The 24819-nt window shown below is 41.5% G+C and overlaps 1 protein-coding gene across 2 annotated transcripts; it reads right to left on the bottom strand.

The window, feature by feature from the left end:
• On the bottom strand, positions 1-19616 carry LOC127531947 (NLR family CARD domain-containing protein 3-like). 2 transcript variants are annotated; one of them, XM_051942538.1, is made up of 12 exons: positions 19338-19616; positions 14576-14697; positions 10384-10481; positions 9883-10014; positions 9677-9799; positions 9483-9579; positions 9094-9322; positions 7112-8912; positions 6861-7034; positions 6390-6563; positions 1024-1070; positions 1-873 (listed from the first exon to the last, which is right to left on the bottom strand). In XM_051942538.1, exons 4-12 carry the CDS (start codon positions 9969-9971, stop codon positions 344-346), a joined length of 3264 nt encoding a protein of 1087 aa, XP_051798498.1. In that variant the 5' UTR covers positions 9972-10014; positions 10384-10481; positions 14576-14697; positions 19338-19616; the 3' UTR covers positions 1-343. The 2 variants fall into 2 exon arrangements, with proteins under 2 accessions (XP_051798498.1, XP_051798499.1); XM_051942539.1 differs by lacking the exons at positions 14576-14697; positions 19338-19616 and adding an exon at positions 10618-10912.
• Positions 19617-24819: the final 5203 nt, after the last annotated feature.

Genomic DNA, 24819 nt, shown 5'->3' with positions numbered 1-24819 from the left:
TCTGTCAGCAGTTTGGAGATTCACTGCTTCCTCTCTCATTTCACACTTTGTGCAGCTCAAATGCTTTTAGTTCCAGTGAGCGTCAGAGGAACACCACATCCTGATTTTCACTCTCAACATTTGACTGGAAAAAGACGCAAACACCACATTTGGCTCCTGGAAGAATCACAACTTCATCTTTGAAGAGGAACAAGTTTACAAGGAATCATTGAGAAGGATTTGACAAAGAAACACATTTAATCCATGAATGTGAAAACATGTTTGTGAGGGACAGAGTCATGGAGAGACTCAACCATCTGTTCAACACTGTTTCTGTACCAGGAGGAGACTCTGGAGACGAGACTCAGCACAGAGACACTGAGGAACCAAACCTGGACCTGTAGAACCCAAATCCAGGATAGAGAGGTTCAGTGAATGTGGTGTTGAAGGTGTGGAGGAGGATCAGAGAGTCAGAGGAGACTCTGTAGAAGGACAGAGTTCCAGCAGGAACGTCCACATAAACTGAAACTCTGTGAGAGACTGAGGAGGACCTGATGAATGTTTCACTGTTATTGTGTCTGACATAGTAACCATGATCAGAGCAGATCAGACTCCAGGACTGATCATTAAATCCAAACACACAGTCATAACTGTTTCCTTTCCTTCTGATTCCTCTGTAACTCACTGATATATCAACCCTTCCTCTCCACTCCACCTCCCAGTAACAGCGACCAGTCAGACCAGTTCTACACAGCAGCTGATGATACCAGTCAAACCTGTCTGGATGATCAGGATACCTCTGATACTCCTCCACATACGTCACCTTCCTGTTGTTGTCAGACAGTTTGAGGTTTCTGTTTACTGTGTTTGTGTAGACTGTGAGTTGACAGGAATCTGATGGAGAGAACAAACACAACACAGCTGCTGTTATTGATGGATCATGTGATCAGTATTAAAGCTTTGATGATGACCTCAGAGATGTGACACTTTGAAGATGCTTGAATGTGCTGCTTTGTTTCCATCAATCCATTCAAACACACTTACACTTCCTCAGACCTGGTGTCAACCATGGGACTCCAGCAGGCGTCACCCTGAAAGGAGGAGGACGGTCAGAGCAGCAGAGACTCTTTCAGCAGCACACATGGACGTTACATGGCTCTCACACTGTTCCACTGATAAAGGACCAGAGCGTTCATAGAGGTGACATCATTCTCCCAGACTGATACAAACTTCACTGGCGCCATGACTGACTGTACAACTTTAAATCATTTTCTACAATTGTGCAGCAAAACAGAACTTTTTTCTTTTCTTTTTCCTCTTTTTCAGTGATATCACTCTATGCTAGCCCATTGCCTTAAATCCCTTTGGAACATCTCATTTAATGAACTAGAACATCAGGTTATAGGTGTCGCTGAGCTGCCTTTCCTTTTTGTGTGTGTGCCAGAATATACATAGCTAGAAGCTTAGAAAGCTTTTTGCTTTATTTCTTCTTTTTTATGTCTTTTTCACTTGTCTCTCTCAATGCTAGGGGACTGAGGAATAATGTAAAGCGTAAAGCTTTATTTTTAATGTTAAACAGCTGAAAACTGATTTGGTTTTTTCCAAGAATCACACTCACTTATTAAAGATGTAAACTTGTGTAAAAATCAGTGGGAAACGACATGTGGTGATGACATGGACAGAACATTCTGCTGGGGGATCTTGTTTAAAGGGGAGTTTTCCTGGAAAATTGATGCACTCTGTGACAGTCAAGCTCATTTGATTTGTTTAATAGTAGACTGGAATGGCAAAGCAATGATTATTGTTCATTTGTACGCTTATAATTCTACATCAGAAAAGGATAAACTTATTCCTACAGTAGACTGTAAACTTGCAGCTCTAACTCAGACATTCCCTGAGGCTTACTTCATTGTAGGAGGTGATTTTAATGTGCTCATGAATGAGGTGATGATAGATGGCCTCCAGCTAAATGCTCACAGCCAAATGTTCACTTCAACTCTTTCATTGACAAGTATGATTGATGTGATGTATGGAGAGAGAAGTTTCCAAATACTTGGAGGAATAAAAATGGCTCCAGACAGTCTGGCCTGGATTACTGGCTGCTCTCTAAATCACTTTCTAAAGACAATATTCCAATCAATGTCCTACCCCCCCCATTAACTGACCATAGAGCCATCCTTAGATATTTACATCTCCTTCCAGGAATGGTTGACACCAAGCAATTCTCTGATTGGAAGATGAAGAGCTCTTTATTGAGGCATGACAATGTCAAACATCAACTTAGTACAATTATTCACTTTTATTGGTTAAATGCTCTGAAGGAAGGAAATGATGGAAAAAATTGGGAACTCCTTCAATTAGAAATGGGTGGATTTTTAAGAAGATCTGGAAGTGAGTTAGCCAAATGTAGACGCCAAAATGAGGAGAAAGTAATCACAGATATAATGTCCTTGGCTAGCATTGCACCAGAAAATCTCTGACATGATGAAAAATGAAAATGAATTGAACTTCTAAACACTTTAGATGATATATAGAAGGTTAAAGCAGAGGCTGCTTTTGGTAGATCCAGACTGAAGTGGCTTGAACACGGTGAACAAATGACTTCCTGTTTCTTTAAAGTGGAAAAAACTCATGCTAAGTACAATGCCATGTCTCAACTGAACATTGATGGAGTTGTGACTGAAAGTAAGAGCAGTATTTCTGAGTTTTGCTCTCTTTATAAAACAAAGTCTGACAAAGATGCAATGGATAGACTGTTTAATGTGTTGATTTTACAAACTCTATAACGGAGGAAGAGCGGTTGATGTGTGACACCCCTCTCACACAACAACAAGTATTAGATGCAACGATGCAACTTCAGAGTAATAAGTCACCTGGAGTTGATGGATTGTTTCAGAATTCTAGATAGATTTTGCTGAACTTTTGGCCCCATTTCTGTTCAAAGTTTTCTGAAGGTATTAGTAAAGGGACTCTTCCAGCAAGTATGACACAAGGCTGGATGACTTTAATTCCTAAACCAAAAAAGGAGCCTCTCTTCATTGATAACTGCAGACCAGTTTCATTATTGAACAATGACTCTAAAGTTCTTGCTCTTGTTTTTGCTAAAAGATGTAAAAATGCTCTTAACTCTATTATTGATGAGAATCAGTCTGGGTTTATGAGTAACAGGCATATTTTCAATAACATGAGGCTAGTTTTAGACCTCATAGACGATGCTGACCTTATTAGGGATGACAGTTTCATTTTAGTTGGAGACTTTCACAAAGCCTTTGATACAGTTGAACACTCCTTTATGTTTTCTGCTCTTAACAGCTTTGGTTTTGGGCCATACTTTTGCAGTGTGATGAAAACATTCTATGCTGGCGCCAATAGCTCGGTAAAACTGAGTAATGGCACAACTCAGAGATTTTGTTTGGAAAGAGGGCTAAGACAGGGCTGCCCTGTCTCAGTTTACCTCTTCCTGGTTGTTGCTCAAATGTTTTGTCATTTTGTCAAATTCTGTCAGTTGGAAGGCATCTCTATTGCTGCTAGAAGCAGACTTTGAAGTCAGTTGGCTGATGATACAGCCTTGTTTTTAAAGAATGCCCTACAGATAAAGCCTGCAATTAATGCAATCCACATGTTTTCTAAAGCATCAGGTTTGTACTTAAACCTAAATAAGTGTGAGCTATTCGCTCTCTAAAGTTCTGATATAACCTCAATTGATGATATACGAGTAAAGAGTAAGGTTAACTATTTAGGGATTACTGGAACTAAAAATCAGTGAGAGAGATGCCATCTCAACTTTGAGCCAAGGATTAAAAAGGTGCAGAATAAATGGAAGCTTTGGCTACAAAGAGACTTCTCACTTAAAGGTGAACTCTTCTGTCAAAAGCTGAGGGAATTTCCAGACTTGTGTATGCCGCCTCCTCACTGGCACTGGACTGTAAAACTGTCACATTTATTGATAAGATGCTTGTTCATTTTCTGTGGAAAAACCGGACACACTAGATCAGAAAATCTGGAATTCTGAACAACTACAAAAATGGAGGCCTCCACTTTGTTGATTTTTCAATTCTAAACAATGTTCTGAAGATCAAATGGTTCAAATCTTTCTTAAAAATGATGCATCTTTATAGAACTTTATTCCTAAATGTGTATTTCATCAAACTGGAGGACTCCCTTTTCTGTTGGTTTGTAGCTACCAAATAAACAAGATTCCCCTAAAATGATCCAGTTTTCACAAACAGGTTTTGTTGTCGTGGAAAACGGCCTACAAGCACAATTTCTCTCCACATGGGTATTATCTCTGGAATAATGGGGATATACTGCATCAAAATAAAAGCATCTTTCTCAATCGCTGCTTTAACAACAAAATGGACTTCGTCTCACAGCTTCTGACCCCTAGTGGCCATTTTATGAATGACACTGAATTCTGTGAAAAGTCTCCATTCCCTTCAACACTTGAAGAGTTTCCAAAGGTCATTAGCTCCATTCCAGCTGCTGTTGTGACTCTGTGCACTGCCTCCTCTCTTGCAGCAGATATACATGTTGTTAATCCATGTGACACTTATTGTGGCTAAATATGCTTTGGGACGGCAAAGAACAGCAACAGAGCTATACGTGCACTGTTCCAAAGAGAAACGACAACAAAACCTGATGTTATCCATGACTGGAACTCTTTTATTAATAATATCTCTGGTCTCAGGTTTGGCTTTTACCTCACAAGTTCATGTTGAACAAAGTTAGGGACATTTATGTTAAAATCTTGCATAAAATCTCAGTAATTGTTTCCTTGCTGAGTAGCGATGACCCTGACCATGGCCCTGTATTGCAGGAATTCACTGACTGGTGTTCCACTTCCCTTATGCACATCAATGTGTCTAAGACGAAAGAAATGTTTATAGACTTTAGGAAACATCAGTCAGTCTTCCCTGCTCTTGTCATCAAGGATCAAGCCGTCGAGCGGATCCAGACTTATAAATATCTTGGCACTAATATTGATGACAAGCTGTCTTTCGACTTTCATGTCGATGCTGTTTGTAGAAAGGCGCATCAACGCATGTATTTTTTTCGGAAATTTCAGAGTTTTAAGGTTGATAGTACTCTTATGAAAATGTTTTATTCTTGTTTTATTGAGTCTGTTTTAACCTTTTCTTTTATCTGCTGGTACAGCTTACTTTCACTTAAAAACAAAAACAAATTACAGAGTATAGTGAGAGTATGCAGCAACATTGCAGGTATTAACCTCAACAATCTTTCTGATGTACATAAGCTCAGAACCTTAAATAAGGCCCGCACACTCCTCACTGACCAGAGCCACCCCTTGATTGGTGAGTTTGTGCTGCTCCCATCAGGCCACAGGTACATCCTGCCAAGATGCAGGACAAATAGACTTAAACATTCCTTTGTCCCTGCTGCAATTGTCCTGCTAAACAAGTGACTGACTAACCCGTTTGTGCTATCCATTGTTGTTATTATTGTCTGTGCTTGGTACTCTGCGATGTGATTGTTGTTGACTTGCTCTGCTGGCTGTATAGTAATTTGCCCCACGGGGATAATAAAGATTCCTTGAACCTTGAATCTATCCTGTTAAACATTCTATGACTAAGTTCAAACGTGATATCGATGTAAGATGTTCTTTTTGCTCTGAACAGCCAGAAACAGTTCCACATTTTTTTGGTATTGTAGTTACTGCAGAAAAATGTGGAAGGAAATTTAAAATTTTGTTTAGAAAAACTAAATCTGCAGATTGATTTGTTCTACAAACACATCATTTTTGGAGTTTACACACAGGATGGATATGAAAAAGACAAGGCCTTTATCATCAACCTCATATTAATATTAGTAAAATTTAACATTCATAAAGAAAAATTCAGTCATCAAAAGCCAAATTATCTTGTCTTCCATAAAGAATTTGAATATTATTTAAAGTCAATAAATAAATATCTGATAACCAGAAAGTAATAAAAACAGTTAACATTTGTAAAAAAATTATTTGCTATAAATGTTTACATTTACTCAGCTGTTTTTTTGTTTGTTTTTTGTGTTTTTTTTTAGTTTCCTTTCTTTTATTCTTCTCTTCCTTTTTTCCTTCAAAGTGATTTTTGTTAACTCTGTCACTGTTTGTTTCAATATCATGTTGATGTTGGATGTTACCTGTGACTTTTGGAAATCAATTTTTAAAAAAAGTTTACCCTGCTTCCTGTCTTTGTGCTAAGCTAGGCTAACAGTTTCCTTTCCGTCATGGTGCATAGCTGAGCTAACAGTGTTCTTCTGCTTCCACTCTTTGTTGTGAGCTAGGCTGATAGTTTAGTGAGAGTGTCTGTCTGTCTGTACCTCAGAGTGTCTGTCTGTCTGTACCTCAGAGTGTCTGTCTGTCTGTACCTCAGAGTGTCTGTCTGTCTGTACCTCAGAGTGTCTGTCTGTACCTGAGAGTTTCCAGTCTACAGTGTGGATCCTCCACTTTAGCTCTCAGCATCTTCTCTCCTGAGTCTCCTGGATGGTTGTAGCTCAGGTCCAGCTCTCTCAGATTTGAGGTCTTCAAGCTCAGAGCTGAGGCCAGAGAAGCACAGCCTTCCTCTGTGACCAGACAGCCTGACAGCCTGCACACACAAAACAACACAAACCTGATGGACAACACTTGGATGGATGTTTCTCTCTCTCTTTTCTTCTTTGTCTTTCAGATACATTGTGCTGCACATTTCATGAGTCTCAAGCAAATCAACAATCTCAGCAATGATTAGTGGGATTTAATCATGTCAAAAATAAACCCTGACAAAGTCCTGCACAAGTTCAGTAAAAGCTCATTTGATGAATCCCATCAGCAGAAATGATTGTACTCAGGTTAGCTGTTTATCCACTGATAGAAATCACATCAGTTTCAAAGTGTGAGTCCTGACCTGAGAGCTTCCAGTTTACAGTGTGGACTCTCCAGTCCAGCAGAAAGAATCTCCACTCCTGAATCCTGCAGGTTGTTGTTACTCAGGTCCAGCTCTGTCACCCTGGAGGACTGGGAGCTGAGGACTGAGGACAGAGCTCCACAGCTTCTCTCTGACAGATTACAACCACTCAGTCTGAAGAGACAAAAAGCACATTATACTGATGAAACAGCAGCAAAATGAAAAAGGATCTTCAGTCTCCAACTACTTACACAACTTTCTTGGAGGCTTTGACCACTGGCAGCAGCCTCAGAAGAACCTCCTCAGAAGCAGAGTATTTCTTCAGGTCAAACACGTCCAGATGTTCTTCTGATGACAGTAAGATGAAGCCCAGAGCTGACCACTGAGCAGGGGACAGTTTATCTGTGGACAGACGTCCTGATCTCAGGGACTGTTGGATCTCCTCCACTAGAGAAACATCCTTCAGTTCATTCAGACAGTGGAACAGATTGATGCTTCTCTCTGCAGATACATTCTCACTGATCTTCTCCTTGATGTACTCCGCTGTTTTCTGATTGGTCTGTGAGCTACTTCCTGTCTGTGACAGCAGGCCTGGTAGGAGATTCTGATTGGTCGGCAGTGACAGACCCAGGAGGAAGCGCAGGAACAAGTCCAGGTGCCCGTTTGGACTCTGTAAGGCCTCGTCCACGGCTCTCTGGTAGAAACCTCTTGAATAACTTTGGAACATTTCAGACCAACAGGATGTTGTTTGTTGTTGTTCTTCCAGGAGGTTGATTCCAGAGTCGATGAAGGTCTGATGGACATGAAGAGCAGCAAGAAACTCCTGAACACTCAGATGGACGAAGCAGAACACCTTGTCCTGGTACAGTCCTCTCTCCTCTTTAAAGATCTGTGTGAACACTCCTGAGTACACTGAGGCTGCTTCCACATCGATGCCACACTCTGTCAGGTCAGACTCATAGAAGATCAGGTTTCCTTTCTGCAGCTGATTAAAAGCCAGTTTTCCCAGAGACTCAATCATCCCCCTGCTGTCTGGACTCCAGTGTGGATCTGTCTCAGCTCCTCCATCATACTTGACCTTCTTGACTTTGGCCTGAACCACCAGGTGGTGGATGAACATCTCAGTCAGGGTTCTGGGCAGATCTCCTTCCTCTCTGCTTCTCAGCAGCTCCTCCAGAACTGTAGCAGTGATCCAGCAGAACACTGGGATGTGGCACATGATGTGGAGGCTTCGTGACTTCTTCATGTGGGAGATGATGCTGCTGGCCTGCTCCTCATCTCTGGATCTCTTCCTGAAGTACTCCTCCTTCTGTGGGTCGGTGAACCCTCTGACCTCCGTCACCATGTCCACACAGTCAGGAGGGATCTGATTGGCTGCTGCAGGTCGTGTGGTTATCCAGAGGCGAGCAGAGGGAAGCAGCTTCCCCCTGATCAGGTTTGTCAGCAGCACATCCACTGAGGTGGACTCTCTAACATCAGTCAGGACCTCATTGTTGTGGAAGTCCAGAGGAAGGCGACACTCATCCAGACCGTCCAAGATCAACACAACCTGGAAGTATTTAAAGCTGCAGATTCCTGCTGCTTTGGTTTCACTGAAGAAGTGATGAACAAGTTCCATCAAGCTGAACTTTCTCTCATTCACCACATTCAGCTCTCTGAAAGTCAATGGAAACATGAAGTGGATGTCCTGGTTGCTTTTGTCTTCAGCCCAGTCCAGAGTCACCTTCTGTGTTAACACTGTTTTCCCGATGCCAGCCACTCCCTTTGTCATCACTGTTCTGATTGGTCCATCTCTTCCAGGTGAGCCTTTAAGGATGTCTTCTGCTCTGATGCTTCTTTCTGCTCTGTCTGCTTTCCTGGATGCTGCTTCAATCTGTCTGACCTCATGTTCATCATTGACCTCTGCAGTCCCTCCCTCTGTGATGTACAGCTCTGTGTAGATCTCATTCAGGAGGGTCTTCTGTCCTGCTTTAGCGATGCCCTCAAACACTCTCTGGAACTTCTTCTTCAGACCACGTTTAAGTTCACGTCCACAAACTCCAGCAGCAAGTTCTGAATGAAAACACAAGAAAGAAAGAGTGAAGTCGAAGTAACCTGGATATTAAAGCACCAAAGTAGCAATAAAGTGAAGGTGACAGTTTGTCCCCTAAAGACTGATTGTGTGAAGATATTCTGAGACTTTAGTAAATGTTCTGTTGATCAGCAGCTTCAGTCTTTACACAAATCCTCTTACTGCTCTGCAGACAGTCAGCCAGCTTCTCCTGCTTCATCCTCCTCAGGAACAACACTGTGATCTGCTCAAACATCTCTCTGCTGCTCCTCTCATCTTCATCACCATCCTCCAACTCCTCCTCATTCTCCCTCTGACTCTCTGAGGAGCATTCTGGGTAATCTGGACTCACAATCTTCTGCATCTTCTTCAGCTCCTTCTTCACAAAAGTCACCATGTTGTCCTCCAGCAGCTGGAACAGAGAAATGTGTCAATGAGTCCATCAGAGTCAAATCATGGAGCCAAACATCAGATCCATGTTGGACACACTGACAGTCCACTGGTCTACAAAGAGCAGCATGGAGACGCCTGAACACAACAGATGGAGAACAACTTGTTGTCCATGAACTCACCATGAATATGGAGTCCAGGTGATGCTGCTGGACTGCAGAATCTGGTCTCTGATGGATTCTGGTAAATAGAGAGGAAAACCACCGGGAAGGAAAATGCCTGTAGCAGAGTTTCAGAGAGATTTAATGATGGAACATATTTGGAACAATGAAAGAACATTTGACACAACAGTCAGCAGTTTGATTTCCCAACTTACTTCTTCTTTCCTCTTACTTCAGGACCTGGTTCTCCTTTAAAGTTAATAGGAAGACCCTTAGACCGGTCACTCTTCAAAGACAAACAGCTGGATCCAGGTTCAGATCCAGGTCCAGGTGGATTCCTGTCAATAATGATGCAGCAGTGATGTGATGCTGAGCTCTGACATGCAGCAGAGTCCTGGACAGTTAGAGATGGTGCTCTCACCTCTGAGCTTTGCTCTGGTTCTCCTGTTCCCCACACAGAGAGCTTTTAGAGGGAGGGACTCCCTCCTCTCTGTCCTCACACTCATCCATGATGCTCAACTCACAGCAGCTCACACACACTTTCTACCTTCACCTGCACAGGAAACAAACATCATTCATCCACTCAGATCCTCCTGGAGAAGATCAGCTGCTGCACTTCTACTATCAGTCCAGCAGATGGAGTCATGGAGCTGCAGAGACTCACCCACAAACCCAAAGTCAGAAAGACAAAACAACAAAGAAACATCAGCAGCTCATCAAACTGACTCAAGTCCATCAAAAATCTCATAGAAATATTGACTGATTGCAGTCAATCAATAAGCTAATAATCATATTGATCCATGTTTAAACAGCAGTCATCCACAGTTTGTGCTGAAATAAGAAGTGAACATGTAGAAACATGACAGAGCAGAAACAAACAGCAACATTACTGAAGTTAAAGCAGCAAACAAAGCAAACTTACACTTTATTCAAAGCGCTGAAGACGAAGAAGAAAGTTTCCAGTCCACTCCTGGACGCTCAGACAGGTGATCTGTTTCCTGGAACCAGTCAGGACTCCACCTATGAGGAAGCAGCAGGCAGACTTTCACAATAAGAGCACATTTTACAGGCTGATTCCCACTCATTTCATGTGACCCATTATTTCTACATTCAACCTTTTTCATGTCACTCAACGTCCAACACAACTTGTACAAACCCTGTTCTTCATGAAAGCAGAAGCTCCCATCAGGCTGTAAATCCCTGACAGTTAACATTCCCTAGAATGGAATCAGTGGGACAGAACCAACATCAGCAGAGATCACACTGATGCACATTTCCCTCAACATGTCTGCTCTCAGTCTCATTTAATGCTGCATTTAAGAAACATCTGAACATTTCTAGCATCTGGTTTCTTCAAAGTGTATCAGGTGAACTTTATTTCACTTTAAATCTTTTCCCCTCTGCTAGACAGATCAGATCACAGGTTGTGATTGACAGATAATAAGAACAACTCATGTTTAGAACAACTCATGTTTAGAACTGTCTGACAAACACAAATGATGTTTACTGATAAAACATTGATTTCAGCATCAGTTTGAGAACTCCTACTGGTTGGAAACACCCCAACATGTCTGAAGATCTGGTTTAAATTCATGTACACACTCAGAGTCACAACAAAGGATGTGAAATTACCGCGCCCCCCCCCTCCAAAAAAAATGCAATAAAATCACCACAAAAGGTGCAAAATCACCAGAAAATGGTGCAAAATACCTTTAAATAATGAATAAAAACAGAAAATAAACTTAATTATCACAAAAACACAGAAAATAGCAGCAAATGATGTGAAATAACCTCAAAGACTGAAGTCACTACAAAAAGTTGCAAAATCAACATGAAAAGTCACCAAATTACCACAAAAACATTCAAATAACAACAAATGTTGTGAAATAACCTCATAAAGACTGAAACGCCATCCAAAGTTATCATTTAATAAATGCTGTGTGAATGTTTGTGAACCGTACTGAATCTCTCTGACTTGACCATCAGCTGTTGGTTCCATGCAGACACTAATAAAACTAGTGGCTCACATCAACATAGTGTGTTTCTGAGCTCAGTTCAGGCAGCAGACTGTAGAAAGTGGAAGAAACATCCCAGTCCTCTACAAGTCACAGCTACTAACGTTCCAGTGAGGCAGCTGTCTGTTCTCTGATCAACCTGATGATTAAAGTCAACAGACTGGAGGAGATTGAGGCTTTTTAACGCTTTCATCACTGATGGTACTGACAGGGAAACAGGCAGAGATCACAGTCAAATCCACTTAGTTTGAGCAGTGGGATTCATTTTCAGTCCTGGAGTTTGAGGCCTCAGACCAGCCCACTTTAGATCAGAACCCGTTCTGATTAAAATCATGTCATTAGAACCTCACATGTTCCGTCTGCTATAGAACACTGTTCTGGAAAACCTGCAGTTCACTGTATTTTTATACAATATTTACAATTCAGAACAAGTAAGGGTTGCTTTAAAACATGCAGGTTTATTTCAGATGACTTTCATCTTCTTCCCTTTCAGCTGTGTTACTTTTAATGATAAAAACAGAACGGGTCACTGTTATGGTTTGAGCATAGAAAGTGGTTCTAGTGAACTAATGCTTGTTTGTTCTCTCTGTTCCTTTACAGACAGGAATAATCCTCTCATCACTCCTGGATCTGCTTCTGACTCTAAATCACATTCTAAAATGCTCACAGTTCTCAGCACAAACAGTCCTGCTCCACATTATTGGCACCGCTGGAATGTTTCCAGAAAATCCACCGTTTCTCCCAGAAGCTGTTGCAGTTACAAATGTTTCTGGTTTTCCACGTGTTCGTTTTCTAGTGTCACAAAGCTGGGTCTGTGTCAGAGATCATGGGTGTTCCAGCAGGACAATGAGCTGAAATGTAGCTCAGATAGCACCAAGAAATGGTTGGAGACAAAGTTCTGGAGAGTTCTGAAGCGGCAGCAGTGAGTCCAGATCTAAATCCCACTGAACACCTGTGGAGAGATCTCAGAACTGCTGTTTCTAGAAGGAACCCTTCAAACCTGAGAGACCTGGAGCAGTTTGCAGAAGAACAGTGGTCCACAACTCCATCTGAGAGGAGGAAGAAGCTTGTTGATGGTTCTAGGAAGTGACTGCTTTCAGTTTTTTCCTCCAAAGGGTGGAAACCAAACACTGAGTTCAGGTGCCAACAAAGATGTCCGGCCCATTTTCTGAGTTTTCTGCAAAATTAGCTCAATTTTGGCTTTTTCTTCTGATTTTTGTGTTATTTTAATGCACAGGAAGGAAATAAAGACGTGTAAAACCAGAAACATTTGTAGCTGCAACAACTTCTGGGAGAAACGGTGGATTTTCTGGAAACATTCCAGCGGTGCCGATAATGTGGAGCAGGACTGGATCTGTCCTTTTTCCAGACCTTCTGATCAGTTCAGCTCAGTTTCATTCATGTAGATGTGAATCATCTTCTCCTACAGAGCAGCTCTACACCAGACTCTTCATTAGATTCATTCTGATAAGATTCTCTCTGGACTTGTGGCTCATGGCTGATGTTGGTTCTGGATCTTTCTTCTGACTCTGAGGAGCTCCAAGACAAAGTTTACCAGCATCAGACTATTATTTACATTCTATAACGTGATGTTTTACGCCACAACCACACACAATTCACTGACTTGATAATGAATTAAAGTGAACGGTGGTCTGAAGAACAGTTCAGCATCTTTCTGTATCTTTTCCATCGTCCTCATTTGTTTCTAACCGTGAGCTCGTTTCACAGAAATAGTTTCCATTTTCAGCACATTTGTCTGCTTCTGTTTCCACATTTCCTCTTTTTAATTCTTGCCTTCTTATCCTTCATCTTTCAAACACCTGTCACTGTTGTCAGGGCAACCAAGCAGGAACCCTGTTTTTTACAGATGCTGGAACAACAACAACACAACAGAATAACTTTTAGCACAACAATAATAGATATATTTATGAACACGCCTGGTCTCGTTTGTCTATTTTTGTCAATAATTGTGTCAAAAATGCCCTATGTGTGAATAATTTACACCCTTTTTCCAGGAGAAGTAGAACTTTCAAAATCTGTCAAGTATTTACCGTTCTTATGGAATTAAATACCAAAAACTGTGAGTTAGAAGCAGAAAAGGACAACAACGGAACTGAATTTTCTTCAACTTTCTTTTTATAAATTCTTGAAAACTGCAGGTTGAACATTTCTGAGATTGAAAAAATCTAATTCAAACTATTTTACAACATTTGTGGAGCTTTGTGAGTCCATGTTACAGGCTGTTATATGTGTCAATAGCCAGGAGTTTTTTATTTTAGCTGTTAGCTTCTGAAACAGCTTCTGTCCACCTGAAGACGAGACCCACATCACACACAATACAGCTCCAGTAAACGACGGAACAAACCTGAAGATCAGGTAGGGCCGTGACATCACTGTTGTCAGGGCAACCAAGCGGGAAACAGATTTGTTCCTGATCTGACAACAGCACTTCACAGAGGGAACTAGCAGCCAAGCTGTCCAGACAACGGCCAGAACAACAAGACAAACATGTAAACTACTGGAAACACAAAGCAGGGACTAAACACACCTCTACAAGCACATCAGCATCATGAACACACCTGAGATTTGCTCTCACTGATTGGCTGAAGGATCCAAAAGCAGACACCCTGCCAGCTAAAGCAGATCAACCAGTTTTCTAACAAGCGCTCCGTCTGGAACATGAAGCAGAGCAAGAAAACAACACAAACACATGACACACAACATCAGCTCCAGCTGGATCAGTGCTCTGCTCTTATTCTGGGGACTTTAATGAGTGGAATGATCCATGAACCAGATCCGGGGCTCTTCATAAACACTGGGGGCTACAGCTGGGGATGTCCGGCTCTGATGACGCCACTGAGTCCAAACAACAACCTGAGTCTCACTAAACAGCACATTTCAGTCACCAGTTTGGTGTTGAGGATAAAACAGGATCAGATGAAATGTCCAGTCCTCAGTCTGATGGGATGTCTGTGTCCTCTGGAAGAAAACTTCTCTCTGTCTGCACACTTGCTTTCAAAGACTCTGAGCCTCATGTTTGTGTTTGTTGGAGATGAAGGAGGAACCTCAGAGACTGCAATCAATCAAAGTTCTACTTACTCAGCTTCTTCCCACCAGTCCAGATCTCTGCTGTCTGGGTTTGAGCAGAAACAGAGAAAATCCTGGGCTGCTTCTCCGTCACCGGTCCTCTGAGTCTGCAGGCTGCCGTCACTCTGAAACACCTCAAACACATCAGAAAGCTCCTTTATTGGACCTGATTATCACAAATCATTCACCTGCAGCTCCTTCTAGCTTCCACTCCCTTAGAAAGAACTAAACACTGATAAATCTCCTGGTCTGTGAATGTTTTCTCTATTTGGAATATGGACATTAATGCTGCCAGAATAAAATATCGGCTCTGATAAATCTGATAAACTGGACATAGTTCACCTTTTTAGACACACACAGCTCATGTGGACATGCTTCTATCGTCCTCTTCAGTTTAATTCATGTCCTCACTATAATTAATTCCCACTAACACAGAGCTGTCTATGACTTCCTGACAGAGATGAGCTAACAAGCTAACAAGCTAACAGTTGGTTTGCAGATTTTAAATGAAAATATTGAATATAGTATTTTAAAAAGGTGTAAATGAACTTTGAGCTTGTCTGAAGTCAAAGCTCACTGCTCATGTCAAACCACCAGGTCACTCTTTGCTGAAGCGGACGCAGACACTTTGTGAAGCTAGATGTGGTTTTTACCCCAAAACATGGCAGAGAAGCGAAAGAAAAAACATTATTTTCAAGGAAGAAGAGTTCTTTTGTACAACAGTGACAGATAAATGTGTGTGTCTCATTTTATTGTGACGGCAAAGCGACACAATGTGTAGAGACTCTACTGGACCCGTCACTAAAGCTTCCATGCTAACTACCCACCTGGTAGCTCACTACGGACAGAAAAAGCCCGGGACTTAAAGGCAGCTTTGGGTGAACAAGGACAGCAATAAAATCACAAAAAGCAACTGAGGCTTCATTTAGAGCTGCAGATTTTTTGATAAAGAACAAGAAAGTCTTTTGGAACGGGGAGGTGTTGAAAGAAGCAGTGATGATGGTTGCAAACACTGTGTTCAAAGACGAGAAGAACGGTCCAGATGCCATCTCCACTCTCTCCAACTGGGGGTACGATGGTTAGAAGAATGTCGGCTGCATCTGAAAACTTGACAGAGCAGCTGGACGGGATCTGGCTCAGTGCAGGAGGTTTAGCATTCAGTGGGACGAGTCTGTGGACAGCAGCAGTACAGCTCAGCTGATGATGTTCATCTGAATGGTGTTTGATGGTTTCTCCTCTAAAGAACTCCTGACACTTTTGCCCCTGCAGACAACAACAAGGGGAACTGACATCTACAGCGTGGTGAAAAGTTTCTTCATGGATAAAAACGTTAGAAAAGCTTGTTTCAGTGACGATGGACGGGGCTCCTCCATGACGGGTCGGCATGCAGCCTTCATTGTACGATGCAGAGGTGGTCCAGACTTCCCAGCATTCCTACATTACCACTCAGGGCTGTACGCTTAGCTTTTTCACTAGGAGCACAGGTGCTCCTAGTGAAAAACATTTAGGAGCACTATGAATTGCACAATTTTATTATTAACATTCACACAACAAGCCAAGCAGTCGGCTCAGTTCTTTAACACAGAGAACATCCCTGTCCCACATCTTTTTGTATTCAAGTCGTCCTGGCACACTTGGCTGAGTTCATCCAGCGGTCCACAGCAGGACTTGGATCAAAGTCCTCCAGACATGGCCCCTCCAAGCTGATCCTCATGAGGTCTTCAGTGGTCAAATAAATGGATGCAGTTCTAACAGTGACATTGCACAAACAAAGCTTCTCCCACAAAATAGATGATCATCCCTCACCAGTGTCAGATACAGCAGCTTCATTGGTCCTCAGGACTTTGTGAACTAATAAACCAATGTATTTTTACAGATGGACATCTATACTACATCCGTCACAAGGAAACACCAAAGCCCATGTTTAGAGTGTGTGTGTGTATTTTGTAAATAGTTTGCAAAGAATTATGTTTGATTTTGTTCTCATAACAGGAGGTGTACATATGTATGTGTATTTTGTAATTAGTTTGTAAAGAATTATTGATTTTTTTGTCACCAAAGAAAACAAAACTTTCACCAATATGGCTTCCTTTCATTTGGAGTGTGATTGGTCTACTGACTTAGGCTGGCTACCACCAGCCTGAATCTCAAGTGAGATACAGGCTGGGTACCTGCTATTCATTTTCTTGTAGGGGTGGAGCAGTTTAAAATTTTCCACAGCCGTTGATTGGGCGCTGCATATGTCAGTCAGTCTGGGGCAGTTGAAGCTCACAGCCAATCGTGTCACTGCTAGCCGCTGACGTAAATGCAGAGCGACGGCAGCACCACGAAAAAGAATCATTGCTGTGTTTGCTCATGTGTTTGCTTCTTTCGCCATGTCGCCGGACGATTCTTGCCGTTTATGTAAAGTAAACATGAGGGAAAGTGGACCCCGTGTTTATGCACACTCCACAGATATGTTTGTGTCAAAAACAACGCCGACCATATCAGATAGGTTAGCGATGATGGACCTGATAGTCACCCCGGAGCCGGAGCAGTCAAACAGATGCTGCCAGCTTCGGTGGATAGCATGTTCTCCCACTTGGCGCTTAGCCATGCCTCGGGGCTGCCAAACACCACCTGGTACCGGCAACTCTTTATGTCTTTTTCTTCCCCGAGGCCCAACTGAGTCGCAGAAATCCCGAGGTCGGCTGCTTCCTTTATCTGATCCTCTATCAAGGCAATCAATGGCGACACTACCACAACAACAGGGGTCTTGATAGATCCGATTTCCTTCGCAACTAACGGAGCTAACTGGTAAATTAGACTCTTGCCAAATCCCGTGGGCAGTAAAGCTAATACATCTTTCTTTTTGTTGACAAAAGCTTCTAAGGCCAAACGCTGTTCTTGTTTTAAAATAAACGGTCTTTCTAAACTATTCAGAACTCTGTCCAATGCTTGGTCGAACGCAGCCGCCGCCATCTTTTTTGTTATGAACAACCCATCATGCATTGCGCGTAGTCGCTTAGTGTGCGTCATCGTCTAACTGTCCCTCCCCGTCCTGTGATTGGATCCCTGACTCAGGGACAAATTCAACCCCAGGTCGCCAGACTGCCTAGTAAACGAAATGACAATGAGTGCACAGGCAGTCTGGGTATTCCCAGACTACTACTGACTTCTTTCTTTTGTCATATTTTCCATCATCACTCAGATGGCATTGTGTTACAGTTCTCCAATTTCCAATCAAAAAACTCGGTGGAAGCCACCATGTACACAAGACCTTATACAACAGCAGCAGAGGAGCAGATGTAGCTGAGAAAGTTTGGAGGTTGTCACTTCTTGCATTCCCAAAATAAGAGGGAAGTCATATTTTGTTAAGTGGCCCAACAAAATCTGACTCCAGATTTTATTTCATCTCATACAATCTGCACAGTTAACTCAACCTGCATATTTCTGTTAAAGTCCTAGTTTTGAAACAGTCTCTCTGTTCTTAATCTGCCATACTGTGATCATTTAGCCCCTTATTTTATTATTCTGTTCTTACAGACTGTAATTTACTAGGTTTATTTTTTTAGACTTGTGATTTGGTGTTTTAGCTGTTGTAGCAAATAATTTCCCAGGTGTGGGATTAAAGAATTTAAATTCTATTATATTGTTAACTGGCCCAATAAAAACAACAACAATTACAAATAACTTTATACTTAAGAACTATACTTATATTAAAGACTTTATACATAAATACCAGACATATTTTGATGCCATATCTTGCATTCTTAGGGGAGTCTGATTATAGGGGCAGAATGCATAGATTGTGTTAACTGATGACAATTTTAGTTCAGTTTTTACTTTATGGTATTTAAACTGTTTTACATGCTTAATTTAGTGTAATTTGCATTATTATAATTTAGACAGACACAGTATTTGTTATTTCAAGTTAATGTGTTCATAAAAGCTAAAGACAGAAATAGGAGCCTGTCGCTTTAAGAAAGTGCGTCGGTCTGTGTGATGCTCGGTACTGTGGGGGGAGACCATAGATATATACATGTTTGTATAGATCTATGGGGGAGACGGTCTGAGAGTCAGAGGAGCTCACGGGTTTTCTGACCATGTCGTGTTTTAGCGCCGATGTGGAAAAAAAGTTGTTGAAGAAGAAGGTGTAGGCTGTGACTTAGTTTGATCCACTTTGTGTGGATTTATTTTAGGAGAAAATGCGAATGATAGGGTTGACATCTGTACTGGCACGCGTGCTCCCTTTTTATTTTTCTACTCGCACCGATCTATTTTTAGGCGCATATGCGAGTGAAACGCTCCCACTGTACAGCCCTGACTGTGTGTGTAGTAGGATACATGTACTCTGTGTGTAGTAGGATACATGTACTCTGTGTGTAGTAGGATACATGTACTCTGTATCAGAATGTCCTTCAGGTTAATGATTTTCTATCTTATAAAGGATCAGAGCCTCATATCAGGTTTATAGTTTTATACTGAGCCTGTTCAGAGTCCAGACCAAACACTGACTGATACTAAACACATCATTACTGCACTAAATGTCTCTCATGGACTCCACATACTTTTCATTCTTCAACTTTTCAACCAAACAAACTTCTGTGAGGATTCTTCTCCCCACATTTCTCCTGACAGTAATCAAAGCTGTTCTCTTGGATTTCTTTCTGCTCTCTTTGACTCTTTATCAGTGTTTTCAGTCTGTTTCTGTCCTTTCACACGGACTCTTGTGATCAGCTGATTTCTATTCTGTCTTTGTGTCTGAATCAAAGAGAAGCAAAGTTCCACTCACTCAGCTTCTTCCTCTGCAGCTCTCTGCTGTGTGGACCAGGTCTGAGAGAAAATCCTCCTCTGTGTCTGCAGGCTGCCGTCACTCTGAGACACAAAGAGCAAAGATCAGCTGCTGCACCTTTAGATGACGTTAATATGAGACATGATGAAGCTGCAGCAGCTTCCTGGAAACAGCTGAGGACTAAGAAAGCTCCTCCTCTCTGACCACAGCCTCACTCTGGCCTTTATTTCTACACATTCACATGTTGATGAAGGAGCTGATCACATCATCATCTCAACCACTTTTATTGGGAAGAAAATCCAACAACTTCACTCTGATGCTGTGTAGAAAATGACACTCTGTCCAACCATCAACTGGCTCCTGCTGATCAAACTACAGCTCCTGATCTGATATTTCATTGTTTCCATCCTCTGAAGGATTGTTTATCAGTAATAAAGTTGTTGTTCCACATCTCACAGATGTTTTGTTGGAACAGATCAAAGTGCTCATCATGTTTCTGGTGATTGTGGAACATTAATAATGTCCAGATGTTATCAGCAGCTGCTTTTAGAGACTGAATCTGATTGGATTTGGCTCGTTTATCAAGTTGTGTAGAATATTTAGTTTGTCAGACATCCATGATGTGCAGGTGAAGAAGAAACGTCCGCTGACACTGACTTACTTCATAATAAGTTTATTCTAAAGAAGAGCAGCATGGATCAGACAGAGACTGTCTGGAAGGATTCAGCCAATAGGAACCTTGTAAACTCACATTCTGAGTTCACTTTTAGAGGTTTATGGTTGATTGTAAAACCTCAACCTGTGATCTTGTGTTGGTGACAGAACCCTGTGATAAAACAGTCCAATGTTCAAGGCCTGAAATAAGAGCAGCTCTCAGTGATAAAGTATCTGTACATCATTAACAGTCTCAGCTCATGAATGAGTGAAGCAGCTCTGATGGCTCTGAGCTTCTAGAGGTGATAGAATCCACAGTAAAAATGGCGTGGGTCCATAGTGCAGCTGTTGGTCCAAATCCATGATAGTGAACAGTAATGAACCTGGAATGGTCCCAAAGAGAGGATCAGAGAACACCAAGATACCAAACTAAAGAGTTTAGACGGTCACCTCAAGGACTGAGCACTGGAACAAAGACAATAAGACGCCTTCTGACAAGGTTTCAGCGTTCATTCATTCATTTCAACCACAATGAGATTGGAAAGTTAAGGCCTGAACAGACGAGAACCAACTATCTGAACCGGGCTAATCCTCAAGAAAAGTGAACCAGGAGCCTCTAGAGGCAGGAGGAGGAAGAACCAAGACTAAACTCAGAACTACAGTTAACCTGCTGTTGGTAAGACCAAGGCAGGAAAACTACAGAACTAGTGAAACCTAAACTAAGCAGAAACCTGATCAACCAGTAACTGCACAGAAACCAAAAACCCTAAGCCATTAAAGCCTGAAGGTAGGGAGCTGATGGAACAGGTCATAGAATGGAAAAGCAGAACCTCCGTCTGGTGTCACTATGGCTGGAGAACCTTACTGACTGTAGGAGGGGGAACGTCCACACGGGGAAGGAGACTCCTCTTGGTTCTACACAGGGAACCTCTCATTCCAACATGTGGACACAACCATGGGAAGTACGGTAGAATCCTCTGGATCCAGCAGAACCCACAGAGGAACAGAGGACCAGGAAACAGAGCAACGGACCGGAGGAATGAGGAAAGCACAAGCAGGCAGAAGTCAGCATGGAGGCACTAAGACGGTCCTGCATCAGAACACCACTGAAGGCTGTCTGTAAGGAACGCTGGAGTGACTGATTAGCAACGATCCACTGATTACTGATGACAAACACCTGGACTCCTCATCAGCACCACACTCACCTGTAGGGGGGGGGGGGGGGGGGGAGAGAGAGAGAGAGAGAGAGAGAGAGAGACCTGCCATAGATCACAGCTTAAAGGTGGAACAAGTTCATTCATAGCATGTGGTAGAAATGAGCTAAAAACAATGAGCTTTGATACAAATACTGATTTTTGACCTGAATGTGTTTAACAGCTCTGACCTGTTTTTTAATGTGTTTGTTTTTTACTGTTAACATGTAAAATAATTCTTTTTTTCCTTTGATTTTCCTGTAATTGATCAAAACAGTGAAAATCTGTGAAGGAACAGTAAACTGGTTAAAAAGTGACAGTTAATTATTGATTCTTTCCAGGATTTATTGTGTGAAAGGACAATCAAACATGAAGCTTTGAGCTTTTCCTGAGCGATGGGAGCACAAACAGAGACAAACACATATCAGCTGTTCTGATCACTGACTGGGTTCTTCTACGGAACGTCTCCTGGAAACTCTGACACAAAGAAACACAAAGAAACTGTTAACACCACAGACCATCACAATAAGACACATGTGGACTTTTCCCTCTGATATTTCATTTCATTCATTATTTATTTCATTCATTTGTAAAATAAAAAATGTTTTATGTAAATGAAAAGTCTCCAAACTGGAATGAAAGGGAGCAGAAAGAAGACGAGTCTTATTTTGTCTTTATCCACAGAAATCAGTTACAAAAAGTGAACTTAAAAACAACAACAAAGAAAACAGTCACATACTATTTTGGTTCTCCAGTTAAATTCAGTCTGTTCACACAAAAAAGACAATGAAGTGACAATCAACCGTAACTAATATATTTCATTATATTTCTTTAATGAATCTTTTAAATGTGGTGTTTGATTTAGATTCTTTGATTTCTTTCTTCAGATTGTTCCATAAACTGACTCCTTTTACAGACGTTCCATCATTTCAGTCCTGAAACTTGTTTTTTAAAGATCTCTGTTCCTTTTAAGTCATACTTGCTTTCTCTTTTTCCAAATCTTTTCTGGATGTTAACTGGCAGTGTGTTTGTGTGAGCTTTCAGCATCATTTGCAGAATATTGTAATCTACTAATTCTTGAAGTTTCAGTCATTTTAACTGAAGGAATAATGGATTAGTAGGACCTCTGTATCGTTTTCTGCTGATTATTCTTATGGCTCTTTTCTGCAAAATGAAAACTGACTGAGCATGTTTTGCAGGTGTTTCCCCATACTTCACTGCAGTAGGTCAGATAAGGAACAATCATGTTGTATAAAATGAACAATGCTTTGTTATCCAGTGAATCCTTTACTTTGTGTAACAGAGCTATTGTTTTCTATATTTTACCTTTGTATACTGGATATGTGATTTCCAACACAAATTTTCATCCAGAATAACACCCAGAAGCTTGGTTTCTGTTACTCTACTGATTTCAGTACCATCTATAATAAAGCACCAGTGTCTCTCCCTCTGTTACTAAATATCATAAAGTTTGTTTTTTCAAGATTCAACCATAATTTATTTACATCACACCATGTCTTTATTCTTTTAAATTCTTGTTCAACCACATTCAACACCTGTGTTAAATCATCCCCACCAAAATAAAGTCGTATTGTCCGCAAACAGAAAACATTTGAGCGGTTTGGATACAGAACAGAGGTTTGTGTGTGAGTCTCTGCTGCCATCTAGTGGTGGATCAACAACACGACTTTCCCAGATTGAATCCCACAGAGTCCTGACTTGTAAATAAAAGTGGATCTGAAAATAAATTCTGGAGAAGAAAATAAAGATTGTATCAGAATCTCAGTCAGGATGAGGTGTCTAATCTGCCTCATCTTTGTGTTGTTTCTCTGGGTTTCATTCCTGCCTCATGCAGCAGAGATCCGTCTCCATCTAGTGGCAGAAATAAAAACTCTGAGTCTCATCTTCTTAGATTGAACCACTCCATCTTTATTTTGGTTAAATCCAGAGACTGACTTCCTGCAGACACACCTGCTGGGTGGAACCTGCTCAACATGTCAGAAGCAGTCCAGGTTTATCTGGATTATAGTGATCAAATCAGTTTCAGAGTCAAAGACTTTAAGCAGCAGAGCCTGTCATTTAAAGGTAATGTGTGAGTGCACACAGACCAGTTCTTACAGGAGGTAAACATCTCAGCCCCACACTTTGCTGTTTTTACTCCAGCTTCAGGTTTCTGAAAAGGAATGGATGGACCTCATGAAGAGCAGTTTTCAGAACTGAAACAGCATCAGGTCCCTTTCTATGAACCCGGTTGATGAGCTGCCGTGCTTTATTTGCTCTGGTCTGTGCTCTGATGACGTCCTTCTCTTCTCTGGTCATAGAGTCTGTCCAGGAGCTGGTCCACAGTAACGTCTGACAGTCTCCGAACTGCTAACAGCCAGTGTCAGGACGGATTCTGGAACTGTTATTGAGGAACCACAGAAGACTCAAAACTCAAAAATATCCATTTAAGAATATTTAGTAAAGCACTGGATAATCAGAAATGCATGCATGCAGATTCTCATTTGATCTAGCTGACAGCAGTTGGCTAATATAAGACAATTTTTCTGCATGCAGCTGTTCACAAGGAGAGAATGCCTGTCTGTCGCTAATACAGAGGTTTTTAACTGAGAATGTGCAACTATCTAATTGGTCCACACTGAGGAAGTTCTGCCGGATGCCTTCAGTCTTCATCCAATCCGAGCCGTCTTCATCCTGTAATCAGAATACTTTGTACGTGTGTGTGTGTGTGTGTGTGTGTGTGTGTGTGTGTGTGTGTGTGTGTGTGTGTGTGTGTCAGCCTCGGTGTGGCTTCCTGTGACCTTTGTACAGCCTCAGAGCTCAGTTTTCTGCAGACAAAGGGGCTCAGCTTCTGGTCAGTTTGTGCTGAACTTGGGTTTCATTATTTTTTAGTTTTATTCAATTTATATTTAAAAGATTCCATGTAACTATTTCATTACTGATATATAGGTAGATCCATGATCGATATATGGGCAGATTCATCTAATTTTATCTTTATTTCTAGTTTAAGATCCTCATAGATTAATATGATTTCTATACTTGTCCCTATTGTACTATTATCTGGGAAGTGTTTCTCATAAACATTATCTGTTGTTTTTCGTTCTCTCAGGTTAATTATGATCTAATACTTTTATCCTTTGTTCATAGTTTAACATACTCTTGTCTGAGCCTTCTGACCTTTCATTGCCCTAAGTGTGTATGTGACAGGTACAACCACAACTCCGGTCCCCTCTGGCCCCCCTTCTCACAAATGTTCTAGTCCTTAGGCCAGGACCCAAACTATCAGATAACGGTACCACCCGAGGTGACCAGTTCTTTTTGGTATGTTTAACTTGCTCCATGTCTCTAGTTTGCATTTGGATATGACAGCCCTTGCAGACTCACAGCTAAATATCTGTTATCACTGGTTTAATGGACATGACCCACAATGAACTGCATGGAGTCTGAGCCAGAAGTCCTATCAACACGACAGGACAGTTTGATGGGATTTTATGAAGCTCCACATGCTACACATGACCCGAATAATGACTTTACAGCTCAGAACAATGCTATAACAAACATGAGACTGAGATTTGGTTGCTATGGTAACAAGATTTTCTGTAAGCAGGACGGGACAATAAAATAGTGAAAATTTG

Source organism: Acanthochromis polyacanthus, chromosome 22 (genome assembly GCF_021347895.1).
Source record: "Acanthochromis polyacanthus isolate Apoly-LR-REF ecotype Palm Island chromosome 22, KAUST_Apoly_ChrSc, whole genome shotgun sequence".
NCBI classification, from domain to species: domain Eukaryota; kingdom Metazoa; phylum Chordata; class Actinopteri; family Pomacentridae; genus Acanthochromis; species Acanthochromis polyacanthus.
Note: the sequence above shows the minus strand (reverse complement) of the source record. Positions and strands in the feature narration are given on the sequence as shown.

Excerpts from the sequence above, each read along its gene's own strand:
- LOC127531947 (XM_051942538.1), bottom strand. The coding sequence starts at position 9,971 with ATGGATGAGTGTGAGGACAGAGAGGAGGGAGTCCCTCCCTCTAAAAGC. Across the intron at positions 9,800-9,882 it reads AACCAGAGCAAAGCTCAGAG|GAATCCACCTGGACCTGGAT; the intron begins GTGAGAGCACCA and ends CATTATTGACAG. Across the intron at positions 7,035-7,111 it reads AAAGCCTCCAAGAAAGTTGT|ACTGAGTGGTTGTAATCTGT; the intron begins GTAAGTAGTTGG and ends TTGTCTCTTCAG.